Consider the following 19,832-nt stretch of genomic DNA (forward strand, 5'->3'; position numbering starts at 1 on the left):
TGGAGTTTATTTTATATAGTGTGGTGAGCGCAGCGAGCCACCGAGCCCCGCGAGGGGACGCGGATAACTTCACATGTATTCCACTCGCCGCGCTTCAGGCTCGCTGCGCTCGCCACACTGTATAAAATCAACTCCAAGCCGACGTGGATGGTGGGGGTATGAAAAGGTCAGAGGACGCATAACGAGTGCGCTCGCCACGCTTCGGGATGGCGTGGATAGTGGGGGTATGAAATGGAGGCATTTGCCAGTATGTAACATGGAGCACTGCTTCATTGTGCATGATACACAATTGCGTCCGCACCCGCTCTTTGGACAGGAGAGGCACGCACTGCTCAGACGCAGGAGTCTCATTGCTGGAGCGTCTGAAACGCTCCTGCGTATCTCAAAGATGTAGCGCCTCTCCACCGGCTCCCTCATAATGCCCTCTCCACAGGAGAGAGGATATCATACGGGCACAAGCGCTGTGTGAGAGGCGCTTACTTCACAGGAGGTTAGGAGAAGCAGTGCTGGGCTGCCTTGGAGGTGTCAGCGTAGCACGCTGATAACATACACGACAGAAGTAAGGCGGCATGCGCTGCTGCCCTGAAACTAAACATCTAAGCAGCTGGCAAGCTGCCAGAATTCAAACAGTCGCTACGCTGATAGCGTAGCTTAAGGCAGTTTGGCAAGCTGCAAATATTTATAGCTTCAGCATCCTCGCGCTGCCGCCATGAAACTAAACAAGTACCAGTATGGACACCAAGGAGTAATACCTCTATGAACAACGGCCTCATTTATTGTTGATCCTGTAATTGTTATGACAAGATCGCAGCTATTTCCTGTGTGTTCCACAATTACCAGGGATGCATCCTATTAGACCTGCCAGCCTGGAAGTGAGATACAGTTTCACACCCAAGGCGGAGAAGCGTTCTGTGCATTTAGTGATCTAATTCATTCCTATCACTACAACAAGGTCACAGTGATTCTACCTAACGGCGCGCACAAAATATTTCCACCAGCAGAAGTCTCCCAGATGCAGGCTATAAAGGTGTTCTGTAGCATTTGCACAGCAATTATGTATTGCGGGTACATAAAGACACCAAGGACCAGATGTACTGGCCATACACCCGCAGATTTATCTTCAGATCTGGCTGGTTGGAACAAAAAATCTGGTAATTTCTGAATGACAGTTTGTTAGTTTTCTAGCATTTCGAAGCTAATGGTCAACTGTCATTTTCTCTCATCCATAACCATGTTTTTGTTCCAACCAGCCAGATCTGAAGATACTGGTGGAGTTTGATAAAGGACAGGTAGGAGCCGATTGGCTGGTTGTTTATCACTCTCCGTTTTATCACTTTTTGAAACCTAGTGCATCTGGCCGCGTTCCGGTAATGTTATGAAGAAAGTGATACGATGTCCAAGACATTATGCATAAAAGTGCAGGGGGGAGTCAAGTCTGGCAGTCAAACAAGACAAGTGTAATTCAGCCAACATTCCTGGCTGCTGTATACACACAAAACAATGGTACCTACCTATGGATCTGCCCGTTTTTATGCAGGTATTCAAGTCCTTCCAGAACTTCTTTCAGCATGGTGGCAATGCTTGGCTCATCCAATACCCCATTCTTATGTTCTCCTTTTGCTATTATATGTTTGATGATATCCAAGACGGAGCCTACAAAGTCAGGAAAGGTCTGTTGGTGCACAGGGATCTTAGACCTACCCCAAAATACTTCACATTTTAATAAATAAATGATTGAAGACTTTATACAGTGTGTATGGGACACAAGCTCATCCACCTTTATATAACTGTTTCATGCTTCATCATTGCAATAATGGCTAGTTGGTCAACACGTTTCCAATGGACCTAGAAATAGCAAGGAATTTGTGGTTCTCAAAATAAAAAAAATGTATTATTTAATTAAATAACGCCAATCAATAAATGCATATTAGTAGAAATTAAGCACCCCAGGTACTCCCTTCTCTGATGCCACAGATGCCCACAACTGCTGCGTTTTTCCCCCACTGTTTAAAATGTTATCTTCTAGCTACTCTTTTGCACGTATTTTAAAATGTAAGCTCTTTGGAGTAGAACCACCTCCACAAATAGTTTCAAAATGTCATTTTATCAGAATAATTGGGGTACTTAGTCACCCCGTATTATTAGAAAGACCTGCACACACATGTAATTTAAATAACCTTCCTAAACATTGCACAGAAAGCTGAATATAGATTGTACAACCTGAAACAGATACTGACCCATTGCACATATACAGCAAATGTGCACAGAACCTGTTGTTCATTTACAGGATATCACTAATGGCAGCGATTGGTCAGGACCAGTTTACTATAGTCATGGTGTACAAGGCCAGCTACTCACAGACATGCTTCCCTATGTCCAATAAGTGTGACCAATCTGATTAGGAACACAATTCATTAGTCAGACTCCTCCTGTTCACGATATTGTGCAGGGAATTGCATTTAAATATTTCAGTGAAACCTTTTAGCTTCCACTGCTGGATATTGTCCCTTGAAGGAGAACTGGAGGCATAATTAGAAACATCTGGGCTCCATAGCAAAGTTTTAAAAGGGCCCAGAGTGTTTCTGGGGTCACATACATTTGCATACCATACAGGGGGGTGGAGGCCTCCTATGCAAGACTCTACACTTCTATGTCAAAGGGAAAGGACATACTAGAATTCCCTTCGGTACTTTCCTAGCACGGCGCCCATCGCATCATATACCATAACACTAAATAAGGTATGGGATGCAACGCGATATTGTACAATAAAATATTGCATCGCATCGTATGCCATACAATGGCATGCAATGCGATGGTATACGATTTTTGATTGTACAAGCACCCTGATGGGTCCTTACAATGTTAAATGGCCCCCCCCATAGTCAACGACAACCCCAGGATCAACGCCAACCCGAAGCGTGGTGAGCGCAGCAAGCCCACGAGGGGCGGCGGTACGCGTCCTCCGACCTTTTCATACCCCCACCGAGCCCGAAGTGTGTCGAGCGCAGCGAACCACGCGAGGGGACATGAAATACATGTAAAGTAATACGCGGGGCTCGCCCCACTATCTAAAATCAACTCCACGCCGACGTGGATAGTTGGGGTATGAAAAGGTCAGAGGACGCGTACCGCTGCGCTCGCCACGCTTCGGGTTTACGCTTCGGCTTTGCGTTGATAGTGGGGGTGGTGTGGGGGTGCATTTAACATTGTAAGCACCCATCAGGGTGCTTGTACAATAAAAAAAACGCATCCCATCGCATCGCATCGCATGCGGCTATATGGCATGCAATGCGATCAGATGCCCTACGATGGACATCGGGGGGCACCATGCTAGGAAACAAGTACCTTCCCTTCTCCTCAGACCAGAATTTAAGGATTGAGCTGGCTCGCACAGCATTCTGTGGCTTTTAATTGCTTGTAATGCCAGTAACTGAATGGGCTCCCTACTGACAGCGGAAGGGATCAGGATAGCACCAGAGCAACATGGATGGCAGCAAGAGATGTGTACACATACACTACACTATTGTAGCCACAACAAACCTACCTTCTCGGGAAGGCCAAATCCCATGTGACTTCAAGAAAGCCTAGCACCTTATTCGCATATTATGTGATATGTAACACTTGTATATATGTGTCCGACAGTCTAAATCTGTAGATGAAGCACTCAATGTACAAATACAGATTAAGGGCCAAATGTATCAAGCTTCAAAAAGTGATAAAGTGGAGCGTGATAAAACAGCCATCCAATCAGCTCCTACCTGCCTTTTTTCAAACCCAGCCTGTAACATGACAGTTAGGAGATAACTGGCTGGTTGTTTATCACTCTCCATTTTACCACCTTTGAAGCTTGATACATCTGCTCCTGAGACTCGGGGGTAGATGTATGAAGCAGTGATAAGCTCAGTGAAGTGATCAAGTGCCTGGTACTATATCACCGTCCAATCATCTCCTAACTGTCCCTTTTTAAACCCAGCCTGTAATGTAACAGTCAGGAGCTGATTGGCCGGTGATAAAGTACCAGGCACTTTATCACTTCTCCTCCCTTATCACTGCATCATAAATCTACCCCTCAGTTACATAGATATACACAAGCGTCGCATATCAATCAGAGCAGTCTCATGATTTTTGTTGCATCACATTGCAACTTAGATGCACATATAAGCAAAAAACACTACACCATGCGGTTCTCTTCCAGTAGGCATCTTGTGTTGCATGGCGTATTGAGGCAAGATGTATTATGACACATTGCTACATGGGTGCATGGGATTTCCAAGCTATTTAGAGCACACCATTTCTCACCTCCGCTCAGCAACTTCATCACTAGCCAGAGCTCGTCCTTAACCACAAAGGAGGTATAGTAAGACACAATGTTGGGGTGATGACACTGACTCATCGCTTGGATTTCTTTCTGAGAAGAGAAAAAGCAAAGTAAAGAAAATAAGCACAACAAACCTAAAGGCCAGGAAATAAGAGGACATTTATTGAACGTCACATTGGGCAGCCACTTTAAAGCACACAAAATTCTAGATTAAAAGATCGTCGTACCTCACAAAACAAGAAAAATAACTTGCCCGTTTTAAAGAGACTCTGACAGCAGAAAATTAATGAGATTGCTAGTATTGATTGGCAGAGCTGCAGATGGAGAACAGTGATCATTTTTCCAATACTGCTAATATAGAAGTGTTGTCAAAATGACAGTGCAGCATCATAAAACCAAGGAGAACATATTGCAGCTACTACAAGTTATAAAGTCAATTGATAATTGTCTGTTTTAGACAGTCAATGCTGTGCGCATAATAGGTTGACAATGGGAACTGATCAGTAGGAATAACAGCCAATTTGGAGAACGACGAGCGAGGACAAATGAAATCAAAATCATTTTGCTACAGCGTTCCCTTCCCTAGTTTGGCAAAATAATATAAAGTACAGTACTTGCTACAATACTGAATCCAGCACAGTCCATATGCAGAACAGAATCATTCTGCTACAGATCCAGACAAGTTCCACTTGTACACTGAGCAGACAAAGATACTGGCAAAATAAGGAATCTGTCCATGACATGACACACATGATGGGGGAAATTTACTAAAGGAAATTTGTAAAAAAAAATAGGTGTATATGTATCCAGAAATACACTTATTTTTGACATTTACTATCCCGAAAATACGGCAATTCGTATTCCTATTGATGTGCTATCAATACGAATTGCCGTATTTTCGGGATAGAAAATGCCAAAAATAAGTGTATTTCTGGATACAAATACACCTATTTTTTACAAATTTCCTTTAGTAAATTTACCCCGATATGTCAAACATACTCTGATATCAGATAAACATAATTCAGTGGAATAACTAATAACGTCTATCCATATGTTAACAGTAACTCAGGGTTGCCGACCCTTCCGGAATTACCGGGAGTCTCCCAAGAAATCGGGTCCCCCTCCCGGTCCCCCGGAAGGGTAGGCAACCCTCCCGGAATCAGGGGGACCCCCACTGAGCCCCCCGATCGCGGCATTTAAATGACGCAATCTGCGGGTCTCCGAGGAGGGTGCGGAGCTAAAATGACACACTCGCGTCATTTTAGCCCCGGCCCCTCCATGGAGATCAGTGATTTCGACTATTTCCCGTAATGGGGGTGGGGCTTAATGATGTCACAGTCAAGCCCCCCCCCCTCCGAACGGGTAATGAAAGTCTCCTCTCCGGGCTTCTCACTGAGAGGGGCATTTGAAAGTCGGCAACCCTGAAGTAACTACTGATAAAAATGCAGCCTATCAATTCACTAGGGAAAACTTACTTCACAAAGGCAGCCATTTTGCAATACCTCAGTGATGTCTCTAGTAAGTAAGTTTTATTTATATAGCGCACATTTCTCCAACAGGACTCCAAATGCTTTACAAACATTAAAACAATGCACATAATACACAGGATTTGGGTAGTACAGCAATAGATAAGTCACACAGACATATAAGAAAGCACAGTAGACACAATGTAGTGTTGGTGCAGGCATTTTGGATAACTCAAGTTGTGTATTCCAACCTAACAAGGTACCAGGTGAGGCAGCCATCTTAGGCGCACTGCGTAGGATTACCTTGGGTGGAATAGCTTACCTTTAGAAGAATTTAAACAAATTAAGTGACTGCAGTGTAGAGTAGGGTCCCAGTAAGACAGTGTACCAGATGAGGCAGCCATGTTGGGCGCACTACGAAGGTTATACTTTGGGAGGTGATCCATAAAAGGGCCTTCTAGTTCCAAAGAACTGACACATAAATATAGCTACAAGAAGTGTCAATATTTCACCTCAAGAGGCTCAACCATTACTAGTTTAATTTTCACCTTCCACTAGTTATTTTCAGAACTAATTCTTACTGTATCTATGCTGTATTATAAAATGGGATTGTGTTTTTTTTTATTTATTTTTTGGCTTTTCATAGTTTTGGTTTGAACTTTTAACCACCTAACACAAATTATTCATATAAACAATGATTCATATAAAAGTCTACGATATAAAAGGTATATGGATTAATTCGTTACAGGGATCTTTAACAATGTTGACATCAGGGAACACCACATGTCATTATATTTGGCTACCTCTATTTTAAATCCTTGATTAAATAATTTAAGCCATTTGAAACAGCACAAAAATACCTTTGTAATGACTGTGGCCTAATCCGGATAACTAGGTAAGTAATATATTAATGCAATTGTAATCTATCCTATAACATGGAGAATGGGTTTTGATAAAAGTAGCTTTAGCAAATCTCTGGATGTATGTACACCATTTTTCAGTGGCCTGCCCAATTTTGGCCATTTATGCCGAGATGTCCGGTATCGCAGACTTACTGTTTATAGTCCAACCGAATTTGATGAGGCTGGGAATGTTTTTTGGGTGCAAAGGACAATAGTAGTTGCCCCACAATATGAATTTTATATTGATTTTGAAACAATCTACATTAAACCACCACCTTCCATAGGCCATGCCTGAAAAGACATCCTTCTAAATTTAAAAACCAGAGGAACTTCACATTACATGTAACACCCATAGATACTAATCGCATAAAAATACTATGGTGCAAATTTACTAAAATGGGCGTTCTATTTCACCATGGAATGTTGATATGGTCAACCAATCAGGATCTACTGCTTATTTATTTAGGGGGTAGTGTTAGGCACGAGCTGGGAGGGACCAGGTTAGGGTGTGGGCCAGGGTTATAGGTAAGGGTAGTATACTTACTTGAACCCTGTCGAGATTCCCTTCATTGGGAAGCCGGCATCGGTATTCTAAATACAGGCATCCCCACTGCCGGTCATCCGTATGTATCTCATTTAAGACAAAATTAATCTAAAAAAAAATTATTTGTTCTTTGTACAAAATAAAAACAATTGTTTAGGTCACGGGTGTCAAACTCAAGGCCCGCGGGCCAAATCCGGCCCGCCGGACCTCTTCAAGTGGCCCCCTGCCTCCGCCCAGCCCCCCCCCCCCTCGCCGCTGCCCATCCGCCCCCGCTGCCCGCCCCCCCGCGCCTCTCCGTCCTTGCACACAGAATGTTCAGTGTCTGACAGGAAGCACAGCTCTGCGACTTCCTGGTGACGTGCAGAGCTGCTCTTCCTGTCAGACGCTGAACATTCTGTGCGCAGGTAAAGGCAGCAGTAACTGTGGGGTGGGTGGGCAAGCACATATTAACCCCTGGCAACGGACATTAACACCCCCTGGCAACGAGCAAGAACCCATGAAAACGGACATTAACCCCTGGGCAACGAGCTGAAACCCCTGGCAACGGACATTAACCCCTTGGCAACGAGCTGGAACCCCTGGTAATGGACATTAACCCCATGGCAATTAGCAAGAACCCCTGGCAACAGACATTAACCCCCCCTTGGCAACGAGCAAGAACCCCTGAAAATGTACATTAACCCCTTGGCAACGAGCTGGAATCCCTGGCAACAGACATTAACCCCTGGCAGCCAAAAAGAAAAATCGTGCAGGAGACAGTTTGAAGAGCAGCTCTCCCTCTCCCCATCCTGGTTGGACACAGGTAGGCAGCCTACTACTCACCATGATACTTGTAGTAGTACACATTCGGAAAGGGGACGTGGTAACGCCCTTTTTGCCCATGGCCACTCCCATTTGTTCATGGCCACGCCCCCTTTCTGAATGTGTACCGGCCCTTTGCGGGTGACCAATGTGCTGATGCGGCCCCCGATGAATTTGAGTTTGACACCCCTGGTTTAGGTAATGGGGCAAGACATCCAGTGTGACGGAAGTCACACAATTAATTATTTTGTATAGATTAGTAACAAATGCACTAAAGTGTGTGTACAAAACATTTAAAATCAAGTCATAACAACCCTTTTTCAATTTCCTCAGGTTGAGTATCAGTTATCCAAATAATTCCGAAAACCATCCATTCCAGAAAGTGAAAAAAATAATAATTTTAATTTGCTTTAAGCACTACTGAGGACATCTGTGACAGCACTACTGAGGACACGATATGTAACTGGCACTTAATATGTGCAAGAAAATGATGAATTTTATGTGTTTGATGTGCTTGTACAACATAAATGCAAGATACCTCATTGAATTATAAAAATATTCTGAAATACGAAATAATCCGTTACCCAAAATTCTTCTGGTCCCGAGCATTTTGAATAAGGGATACTCAACCTGTACTGCTATTCCTATAGCTTTGCTTGCAATAGTAGCAACTTCATGAGGATTAGCACATAATCGATGGTCTGGAACCTCTTTTAATCTGGACACATCGGGTTCCATGGGGAAGCTAGGATTCAGTGGTTCTTTAGATGTAAACGGGTCTGAGGGAGGGCTTAGGATGGCAGTGGAAGCAGCAGGAGGGCGTCGGGCTGCGTGAGGGGAGAGTCGCGCTGCTGAAGCTTGGGTCCCTTGCAAGCAGGATACAAGCTGCAGTGGTTTAGGGAGGGGGTAAAGGGTCATTTGTTTTTGTCACAGTAATTAAATAAATAAGACCGAGATTCCTGTTTGTGATCAGACAGGGAGTGAGACTTCCATAAAGTTTTGAACTAAATCTTACTGATGGCAGACTGGAATGTTTGGCCATAATCGTGGAAAGTGATGGGTCATGTCTGCCATTTTTAGACAAACCAGGTGGTTGTTTTTATTAGCCCTTTTACCCTTACATGTAAACATGCAGGCCCAGGTGGGACTTCTGACACCTTTATTATAGTATAGATAATTTACACTTTTATTCCCCATAAACACTAGCCGATGACAAAATGTGTGTGAAAATTTCCAAACATTTTTATTCATCATAATAACATGTAAAGTTTACTTCATATATGAAATATAAATCTTTTTTTACACAATCATTTTTATTTGAATTGATATAACAAATGTGAGCGATGCTGACAGGAGTTGGAATGGCCATGTGGTTTATGAAGCCAATTCGAGAAAAAGATAAATGGAGAACAAAAAACATGCCATTCCTTCATGCCAAAATGTCATGCCTACACGCCAATCTGTAAAAAAAAAAAAATGTTTGGCAGCTGTAATAGATTAATAAGCAAAAACTTTGAATGGAGAATTAAAAGCTCATTGGTCATGTCATAAATAATGCTGTTCTCAGAAGAATATCCTCCAACATAAATCTCCCACCTCAAAAAAGAGACATTTGAAAAAAGTTTTCTGGAGGTTAGAGACCAAAAACGACATGTATTAATGGCAGAAGTTTCTGTGCTAAACCATTATGATGGAGATTTCAGCCAGACTGGCAGTCAATGTACTAGAAGCTGGAGGCATCACCAAACCACGAGGTTCTCTCTCATTTATTTAAAACGGTGATTATCCCTTAATTAGGAGCTTGTGCCAACCGTACTAAGTACACATGCACACAATAGTGTTGTGTGCTGCTTATAGTAATGTAGGGGTTATTTTAGAGGCATAACATCGCTGCACTGGGAATACCATTGGCCTTTCATCATTACCGCAGGAATTACTCCATAATCTCTATGTAGCATTGAGGAACACTGCAGAATAAAGCCGGAAATCTGCCTGGCATGTGTGGCGTTCGCACAGATCAAACTACTCAAGTGAGGAATTTTCCAAAAATAGGAAACTGGGTTTTCACCTGGCCAAGGACACAAGCAAAGGAAAACTCATCATACATCAGTAACCCCTGTAATTACAGATACAAGGTGTGAACAACGAATACAAAGAAGCTATATTAGCACTGTGGACCGACAGTGCTTTAACTAGTCCCACCATGCAGACTGCTGCCCCAGGACACAACGCAAAGATAAGCGGACTCCCATGTACTAGACAGGAATAATTTAAGAAATCTGTGGCAACCTTTGACATAGTGGATCAAGGTTGTGGCGAATGGTTGCAGAAAACAGTATTGCAGAGGTGCCAAGTTCCAATGATACTTTGCATCGAATTGGCTGATAAAATGGGCAATTCATTCTGTTGTTAGAATTGCGAATACTTAAGGCTACATGGAACATGTGTGAAATCTTGTAGACTAATGCAGAATCATGTGAATATTTGGTGGACCAGTCTTGACAATTTCATCCCCAAGAAGAACAAAGTCTAAACAGAATCCATTTAACTAGAACTCCTCATCCCTGTAACTGACATTTTACATTGGAGTAAACGGTTTACAAAACGGTCTTTGGTGTCAATGTATTACTCATTACTAACTTGCCACGGGATGCAGTTAAGATCCCGGCGGTCGGGATCCCGGCGTTCAGAATCCCGACGCCGGAATCCCGACCGCCGAAATGCCGACACTTTCTCCCTCCTGGGGTGTCCACGACACCCCTGGAGGGAGAATAAAATAGCGTGCCGAGCGTAGCAAGGCACCGAGCCCGCTGCGTGGCGAGCGCAGCGAGCCCGCAAGGGGGGGCGATCCACGTCCCCCCCTTGTCGGCATTTCGGCTGTCGGGATTCCGGCGTCGGGATTCTGAACGCCGGGATCCCGACCGCCGGGATTCAATACTGAATCCCTTGGCACAACAGCAGAGCCAGCCTCACGTGTACAGATTTTTTCTACGTACTCCCCTTGTTCGCCAAGAACTGGAAAAAGTAACTAAAGAGGGAGTAATGCAAAAGCTTTTCGGCCCAAAACAAAATGACTATATGTACACTTACCACAATTTGAAGGCACAAACCAGTATAGAGCTTAAATGGTAGGTATTATCCAAGCACACTGCAGGTGGGTGGGACTGTAGAACACACAGGAGGCAGAGTTATCAAGCCTGGTGAAGTGATAAAGTGTCAGGTGATAAGGTACAACCAATCAGCTACTAATTTTCACGTTTAAGCCATGGGGGCAGATGTATTAAGCCTTAACAAGAGATAAATGCAAGGGTAATAAAGAGAGATAAACGTCCAGCCAATCAGCTCCTTACTGACTTTTTTCAAACACAGCCTGTAACATGGCAGTTAGCAGGTGATTGGCTGGACGTTTATATCTCTATCACCCTTGCATTTATCTGTTGTTAAGGCTTAATACATCTGCCCCAGAGTTTGAAATAGTACAGTTAGGAGCTGCCTTATCACCAGCCGCTTTATCACTTCACCAGGCTTAATAAAGCTACCACAGAGAACTTAACAACCAGAGAGAGCGCATACACGCATGCACGCACACACACACACACACACACACACACTGCATGCAGGTAGTGGTATTAAAACCGTTGTACAGGCAGCAAAGGACGGACAATACACAAATGCGAGATATGTTTCCATCATTGCGAATATGATATTAGCCAAATAGATCCAGACTTCATCTTGCCTCTACATTTGTTGAAAAGCACCAAAAAAAATAAGCGTAAATGCTTTTTCTTCAACACGCATTTAAGACTGGAATTTCTGCTTCACATATTTTTGAAAGGTATTAAAGTTTCACATTTCAGTTTCACCTGTGTGCCAGCAATCTACAAACACAGGTTTTATTATTTCCCAATGATCTCATAAAGCTACAAAGGCAATGGAACAGAGGTTCTAACATGCAAATTAATGAAAACTATTTATCCCTACTTTTTTTCATACTTGCAAGGACCATAACCTAAAACGGTGGTGGTTCTGAAGGCAGCGAGGAGGTTAATCATAGATGGGCGAACGCACACAATGGAAACGAATCATCAGCTGTTTGATGGGTAGTTGTAAACAGTGACTGCCAGGCGTGAATCACAAGGCCCATGAATAATAAATAGCATCACATTCCATTCGCTTTAATCCATTTGATTTAGATGGCATGCAGGACAGCACGAGCTGGGGGTCTATGAAACAATAGCAGAGGTATGTCTCCCCAACGATCCCTAGCACAGGAAGCTTTATCCGCCATTGTCAAAGGAACCAATTAATCTGGTGGTTGGGAGCCAGTTTCAGATTCATAAGCCATAAGAAATACAGCTTAGCCAAAAACATTCCTGCAAATAAGTGACACTTGAGCTGAACAGAATTCCAACTATCACTATAAATAAGGAAATGTGTCTGGAGCCGGTTCCGGTAAAAACTCTGCAAGCGGAACAGCTAGAAAACATCTCAAATATACCAATGTTTAAAATGAAAGTCTCAGCGCCCCAACCCACCACCCCACCCGCTGACTACAACAGTTCAGCAGTAAACAATGATTACAGCTTTAGTAATAACCTAAGTAGTACAATAGTCATGAACACATTTTAATCAGAAGATGACTACCACATGAAATACAAGTGTTATATTGCTTCGTTACTGTAGATCGGTCATCTACTCAATGGAGACCCCCATTTTGTGGGCTTAACCAGTTTGCAGTTTATTATTTCACTAGGACTTAGTGACATCTCTGAGGCACTAAAGGCCCCTATAAATCAGGGTATCTGGTCATTAGGTCGACAGTGTCTAGGATGAAAGTCAAAATGTCAACCACTATTGGTTGACAGACAGAATGTTGACGCACATTAGCTCTACTTTTTCGAAAAGTTTGACACAATCAAAAGGTCACCATGGGAAAGAGTCGACATGGCGTAGCGGGCAATGTGAGGCGGCACGCTACACTCATCGACCTAGACACCAAAAAAACTTGAAAACCTCATGAGGACCATTTGGTTGAGTCAACCTTCTGCCCATGTGGACCTAATGCATGTCAACTTTTTTCATGTTTCAGTCATCTGCCTGTTAACCAATAGTGGTCCACCTTTTGACTGATACCATAACCATAAACTGGGCAGATGTCACCCTGACCTGACAGAACCAGTGAACCACCAACAGGAAACACCAGTCGCCAGTCATTGCTGATCAGCGATCCTTAGGGGAAACGGAAATTCTTACCGAGATGTTTCAACATGTCCCCAATTCTCCGGCACAGTGACAGGGGATCTCAAAATGATGACATTCAATTGCAGATGTATGGGGGTTTTATCTCCATGAGATACATTTATTTTTATAGGATAAAGTGGTTCAGACCCCAAAGTAGATGACTTTAAAGTGTGTAGATCAAAGCTCCACTTTAAGCAAAGACTGACAGCGGTAACAGCCTGATTATTAATATTACCAGTAGTTCATCCATGCTGGTCTGACATTTTTCTAGGTTGATCCGCTTGATGGCCACCTTCTCTTTCTTGGGCATGCAGTAGGCAGCCTGGACCACAGCTGTTGCACCACTTCCTGCAAAAAATAAAAAATAAATTAAATGTTTTTTTTGGTACTTGTTTCCTAGCACGGCCACACCGATTTACATCGGGGTGGTCGTGTCGGAAAAATCGGGTCGATCGCATCGCATGCGATGCGATCGACGCGACCGACCGATTTTGGACCCGATTTTTTTTTTTTTATGAAATGTAAATCGGGTCCCTGGGACCCGATTTTACATTGAATTCAATGTAAAAATATTCCCAACCCCCCCAAATTTAACGGCGTACACCGCACCCCACGATAGACGCCAACCCGAAGCGTGGCGAGCCCGCGAGGGGCGGCGGTGCGCGTCCTCCGACCTTTTCATTCCCCTACTATCCACTAGGGCGTGGAGTTGAGAATAGAATAGTGTGGCGAGCGCAGCGAGCCACCGAGCCCGAAGCGTGGCGAGCGCAGCGAGCCCCGCGAGGGGACGCGGATACCTTTACAGGTAAACGCGTCCCTTCGCGGACTTCACAGGTGTCCGCGTCGCCACGGACACCTGTGAAGCCCGCGAGGGGACGCGTATAACTGTGAAGGTATCCGCGTCCGCTCGCCACGCTTCGGGCTCGGTGGCTCGCTGCGCTCGCCACACTATTCTATTCTCAACTCCACGACGACGTGGATAGTAGGGGAATGAAAAGGTCGGAGGACGCGCACCGCCGCCCCTCGCGGGCTCGCTGCGCTCGCCACGCTTCGGGTTGGCGTCTATCGTGGGGTGACGACGGGGACATCTATAATGTGAAATTGGTCATATTAGCCCATTTCACATTTTTCACATTTTTTCACTATTTCAATGTCAAAAAATATTTTAACATTGAACCCGATGGAAAAATCGGGGGCATCGCGTCGTGACCATTGTTAATGGTCCCGACCGACGCGATGCCCCCGATATTTTACCTTTCCCGACACGATTTCAATGTTAAAATATTTTTTAACATTGAAGCCTATGGGGAAATCGCGGGCATCGCGTCGGTCGCGTCGGGACCATTGTTAACGGTCCCGACCGACGCGATGCCCCCGATATTTTATCCTAGCCGGCCAAATGGACCTGATTTCAAAGGAAATCGGGTCCATCGGGGGTAATCGTGTACCTTAAGTTAAGGTACACGATTACTCCCGATTGTGGCCGTGCTAGGAAACAAGTACCTTTTTTTTTTTAATAAAAAAAAAAAAAAATGTATTCTGCATACCTGTCCCTCTATAGTCAAACACAGTGATAATGACCTGCATATATAACAACTACACCTACCAAATGCCACTGGCGGCACAGACTGCTGAAAGCATTGGATACCCATGATAGATTTGGTTTTCCAGAAACACCACACCTTTCTACTGGCACTTACAACACATAACACACACACACACACACACACCAGACAATGTGCAAACGATGTCAATGTTGTCAATGATTTCCCTTGAAATCCTGGACAAACGATGACCTAATGATATATATCATCAGTGGACACACCCAGGAGATTGTTTACCACCAACCTGAAGGTGCGATGAATGCGTCACAACATGATCACGCGTGCACACACACTGGGCGTTCCCATGTAAATGCACCGGTAACAAGGGTGCGGGGGGGGCTGATGTCAGCTGCCTGCCCTCTTACCATACAGGGAGCCCGCAGATCTACGACACCAGAGAGGGGTCATAGATTCTGCAAGCACTTGCAAAATCATTCGATGGTTGGTGACCATCTAATTATTTTGTCCCCGAACTAAAGGCTGCGAATGGATGCTAAACATCCATACGCATGCGTGTAGACCGTGGGCGGGAGCGTTCATAGATAAAACAGCAGTATAGTATAGCATAGATGACATGCAAAGCTGCAAATTTCGCAGCTTTCCGTGTTAACCAGAATGACCCCCATTTTACAATTTAAAGTCTGATACATCGGAATCAGGTACATCATTAAAAAAAGTGTACCCAGCTTCAGTATTCTCCTCTAGCTTATCAGTATGTAGAACTGGAGCCAAACATGAGGAAGTGAAGTATAACTTTAATGTTCAAAAAGGACTTTTCTCTTCATTCCCATAAGATTGGTCAGGTTTAGCTGCTTTACGTGGCTAAACCTGACCCTAATGAGCGTTCTAAGCACGATAAAAAGCAACAATTGAATATTACCCAGCAAACTGCCATCACTTTAGATGGGAGATAAGGGGGTGGCAAAATATTGAATTCCACCCATAATCTTAATACTTGTAATATAGCAGGAGTTCCCAAGTACAGACCTCAAGGCACACTGGTACTTGTTTAGTTTCACGGCGGCAACTGTACGCTACGCTAGGTTTGAATCTTGGCAGCACGCCTAAGCTACATTATCAGTGTAGCGCGGTAGCAGTGCTACGATATACGTGGCTGATGTTAATACTGTTACAGTGTTATTCAATTAGCATTGATGTACAGGCATCGACTGCACCCCAACATTGGAAGAAATTTATACAGGAAAAGACGCTTTTTGCTGCTGGGCGCAACTGTGCATCACAAATGGCCAGCACATGCCAGGCACCCAAAGACCCTATTAGCTTAGATGGGGGCTACAAGCACGAGAAATAATGGAAAACATCACTGGTTTATAAGTGACTTGGATGCTTATTAATACCCACCCTCCCAAAATGAAGGAACATTGAACTTCCAAAATTACATTAGGGGGAGATTCAATAGTTTTTTGGAGTTTTTTTTTACACACGACTAATTAATGAGTAACAATCATTCAGGACGGTCTTTTGATCTGCTGATTTGCCAGTTTGTATTCAGCACCCAGAGCAAGTCTTGATCTGCTCATATGATTTTGACTGCTGCATGACAATTATCAGTAGATATGAGACAATCTTGTACAGCACATGTAATGGGCACGTGATCTGCATTAAAAAGTGTCACTGAAAACATCTTTGTGCAGACATTTCTCATTCAGACAGTAACAATAACAGCGTAAGGTGTAAGAAAAAAACGTAAAGGTTGTACACACTATAAAATATATTTTTAAACAGTATACACATTAACAATATAACTTATATTGTGCATATCATCTAGTGCAGGCATGTCCAAACTGTGGCCCTCCAGCTGTTGTAAAACTACACATCCCAGCATGCCTTGCCATAGTTTAAGCATTCCCTAATAGTAAAACATGTGGCAAGGTATGGTGGGACCTGTAGTTTCAAAACAGCTGGAGGGCCATAGTTTGGACATGCCTGCTCTAGTGTGTACACACTATATTGTTTACGATGTACATTCCCACAGGTCGTAAGCAACCCCCCATTGTGTGAACATGCTGTCAAATCAACCTATATCGTCAACGACCGCTTGTTCAGGGCTGGGTGAAGTTACTGAACAATATTGTTAAATGATACCATTCAGAATGTATGCCCAATCATTCATCCGGGAGCTCTGATGATACTGTTAATTATATCGTTTGTTAACGATATTATATAGTGTATACGCTCAATATCAGAGTTGAAAACCAAATAAAGAAATGGAAAGAAGCAGCAACATAGCGGTGTGATGAATATTTGTATATTGCAAAAGGGCAAAGGGAGGGGGAAAGAAAAGAAAGAGAGGAAAGAGAGAAAATGGAGTAAAAGGGAGGGGAGGGATGAGACGGGTTTTATTTTTCATTTTAAAAATGCAATTGGCACTACTTCACAACGGAACTACTTACACTGCATGCTTTTTAGCTTTCTGGTCTGGTATCTGCTTTTCAGGCCAGAAGCGTCAACAGTTCTGAAATTCCTTTAGCATGGCACAAAGCAGATCCCATGGGAAGTACAGACTGTCAAGGCAGCACTTGGTTGGAAGCCCTTATTGCTCTGTAAAGCACAGAGAACGCCCTGCTTCATGAGCACAGCCAATAGTCATAAATAAAAAAAAATTAAAAAAAAGCTTTGGCCATGTTAAAAACATGAAGAGAATGAAGCTCATTAGCGGAAGTCATAACCATGGCTCACGCACACAATATTGATTACCTAAGCATAGCAGGAGCACTTAAGGAGGATTTTTACACCACAAGTCAATATACCCATCTGCTGAGGATTTCAAAGGCGTTCCTTCCAGCCTAAGTAAATTAGTTAAGAATCTGACCGCATAAATCATGTGCGCATTCTCCCATGTACACTGACCGCTATCAGTCAATCGTAAAAAAAAAAATAATAATGTTACTGCAAAAACTGCACATAAATAGATCACTCTTAAGGAGCCCATACACGCTCCGTTTTTGCCGGCTCCATTTTGTACTATGCGATGCGCGCTCCCGCGCATCACATAGTACGGTACAAAAAGTATGTGCTGCACATACTTTTTGTACTAGGTACACATCGTATCGGATCGCAGTGCATGCACTAGGGATGCGATCCGAAACGATGTGTACTTTTTTAAAGTACAGAACGGAGCTTTAAAACGGAGCGTGTATGGGCTCCTTTAGCCATGAGAAATATTCTGACCGTTAAACTGACAAAAATAAATATATATATATATTAATTACTCTCCCCATCATATACAACTAGGAGTCTGCAAACTAAGGCCCTTACTCAGATCTGATCACAGTACAAATTTGTTCTCAAAATGGGAAAAAACCATGTGCACTGCAGGTGGGGCAGATGTAACATGTGCAGAGAGAGTTACATTTGAGTGGGATGTGTTGAAACAGAAATCTAAATTGCAGTGTAAAAATAATGCAGCTAGTGTTTACTCTTGACAGAAACAAAATAACTCACACAGATCTAACTCTCTCTGCTCATGTTACATCTGCCCCACCAAATTGTTGTCTAATGTTTTAATAGAGGTTTTATTAACGTTATTTGTATAGCGCCTACAGAAGAAGCGAACAAATGGTCTACCAGATTTTAGGACTTGCCCAAAGTCCGTTATTGTCATTTGGTTTAAAATGGTTAAAGCAGGCATGTCCGAACTATGGCCCTCAGCTGTTGAGAAACTACAAGTCCCATCAAGCATTGCCACAATTTTGCTATAAGGGGAAAACTATATCAAGGCACGCTGGGATGTGCAGTTTCACCATCCCTGTGTTAAAGGCTATTTACTAACTGTGAGATATTAATGGAAAACCTTGCATATCTAATACACATGACTATACAGAACATATACTTGCTCCAAATCTAAAGATGTGCTATCATTTCCTTAGCACAGGATATTATCTGGGTATGCAGCTTTTCCAGTGTGCATATTAATAGTAATAAGCATCATTAACATGTCAATTAAGCCAAAAGTTATTCTTTTATTCCTCAATCACAGAATGTGTATTCATTCACACCAGTCCATGCCCCAATGTAGCTAGCTTACAGTCTACTTTATGCAACCGATCCCACCAAAGTGTTCCACCAAAGTTTGTAGGATTACAGAAGCAAAACATCAGAGAACGGATGAGAACCGTGCATCGACTATTAGAGAATCTGGAAGAAGTCAGGACATTTCATATAAAGGTACAGTGGCTGCACCAGCTTGGTCAGAGGTGCAGAGGTTAGCTGGGCAAATACTTCTAGGTGCAAAACTTAAATGCTTTGCATATCAAGTGCAGGTCACGGTCATAAAAAGAAAACCTATGCAAAAACGTAGTGTATTTTTCCCCAACAGCAGGAAATCACAACTGTGTTTCATTCATTAATGCTGTGACTTGACCTTCATTCACTACAAGAAAAATGTAAGTAAAATATTTCAGTTGCTGAATAAAATGTCCAGTACAATGGCCATTAATTAGCCTCTTTTCCATAAACCCTTGCTCTCTCTTAATAGATTTTCTAATCAGTTTTACTAAAAATGTCATAATCCCCTCATAATATAATTAGATTGGGAGGCTTGCCTAGTAGAAGAAAGAGGATGCTAGGCTTGCCTAGTAACAAGAATATAGGTGACATCATTATGGAGTGGTAGGACATCTTAATAAGTCCCATTACATGAATAATACATCTAGAAGATTATTTTCATAAATCAGTTAAAGCTAAAAGTTAATTATAGTGAAATTAAAGTTTTTCAAGAGCACAAGGATTTGCTGTGGTGGTGTGCAGATCTTTTTGGAAAATAGTAGATTTACCTTATGCAATTTAGCAACCGCAAGTACCATTGGAATTGGTGTGTGCTTTTTCTCCTACATTTGATAAATAGATATACACATATACATACGAGGGTGGATCAACAAGTACAGTACCTGTGTTTGAAGACAGCTGGCATTGCTGAGGAAAGTTGGTATTACT

General features: G+C 43.0%; 1 protein-coding gene across 1 annotated transcript in view; it reads right to left on the minus strand.

Moving 5' to 3' along the window:
- The window catches only part of OXSR1 (oxidative stress responsive kinase 1), an 86,259-nt gene that overhangs the window by 37,075 nt on the left and 29,352 nt on the right, over positions 1–19,832 (minus strand). The window contains exons 2-4 of the mRNA XM_083189090.1: positions 13,508–13,620; positions 4,300–4,408; positions 1,512–1,653 (exon numbers count right to left, since the gene is read on the minus strand). Coding sequence (XP_083045216.1) covers positions 1,512–1,653; positions 4,300–4,408; positions 13,508–13,620 — 364 coding nt within the window. The remainder of the gene's footprint in view (positions 1–1,511; positions 1,654–4,299; positions 4,409–13,507; positions 13,621–19,832) is intronic.

The sequence above is a fragment of the Crinia signifera genome, chromosome 5 (genome assembly GCF_055691185.1).
Source record: "Crinia signifera chromosome 5, ASM5569118v1, whole genome shotgun sequence".
NCBI lineage: Eukaryota > Metazoa > Chordata > Amphibia > Anura > Myobatrachidae > Crinia > Crinia signifera.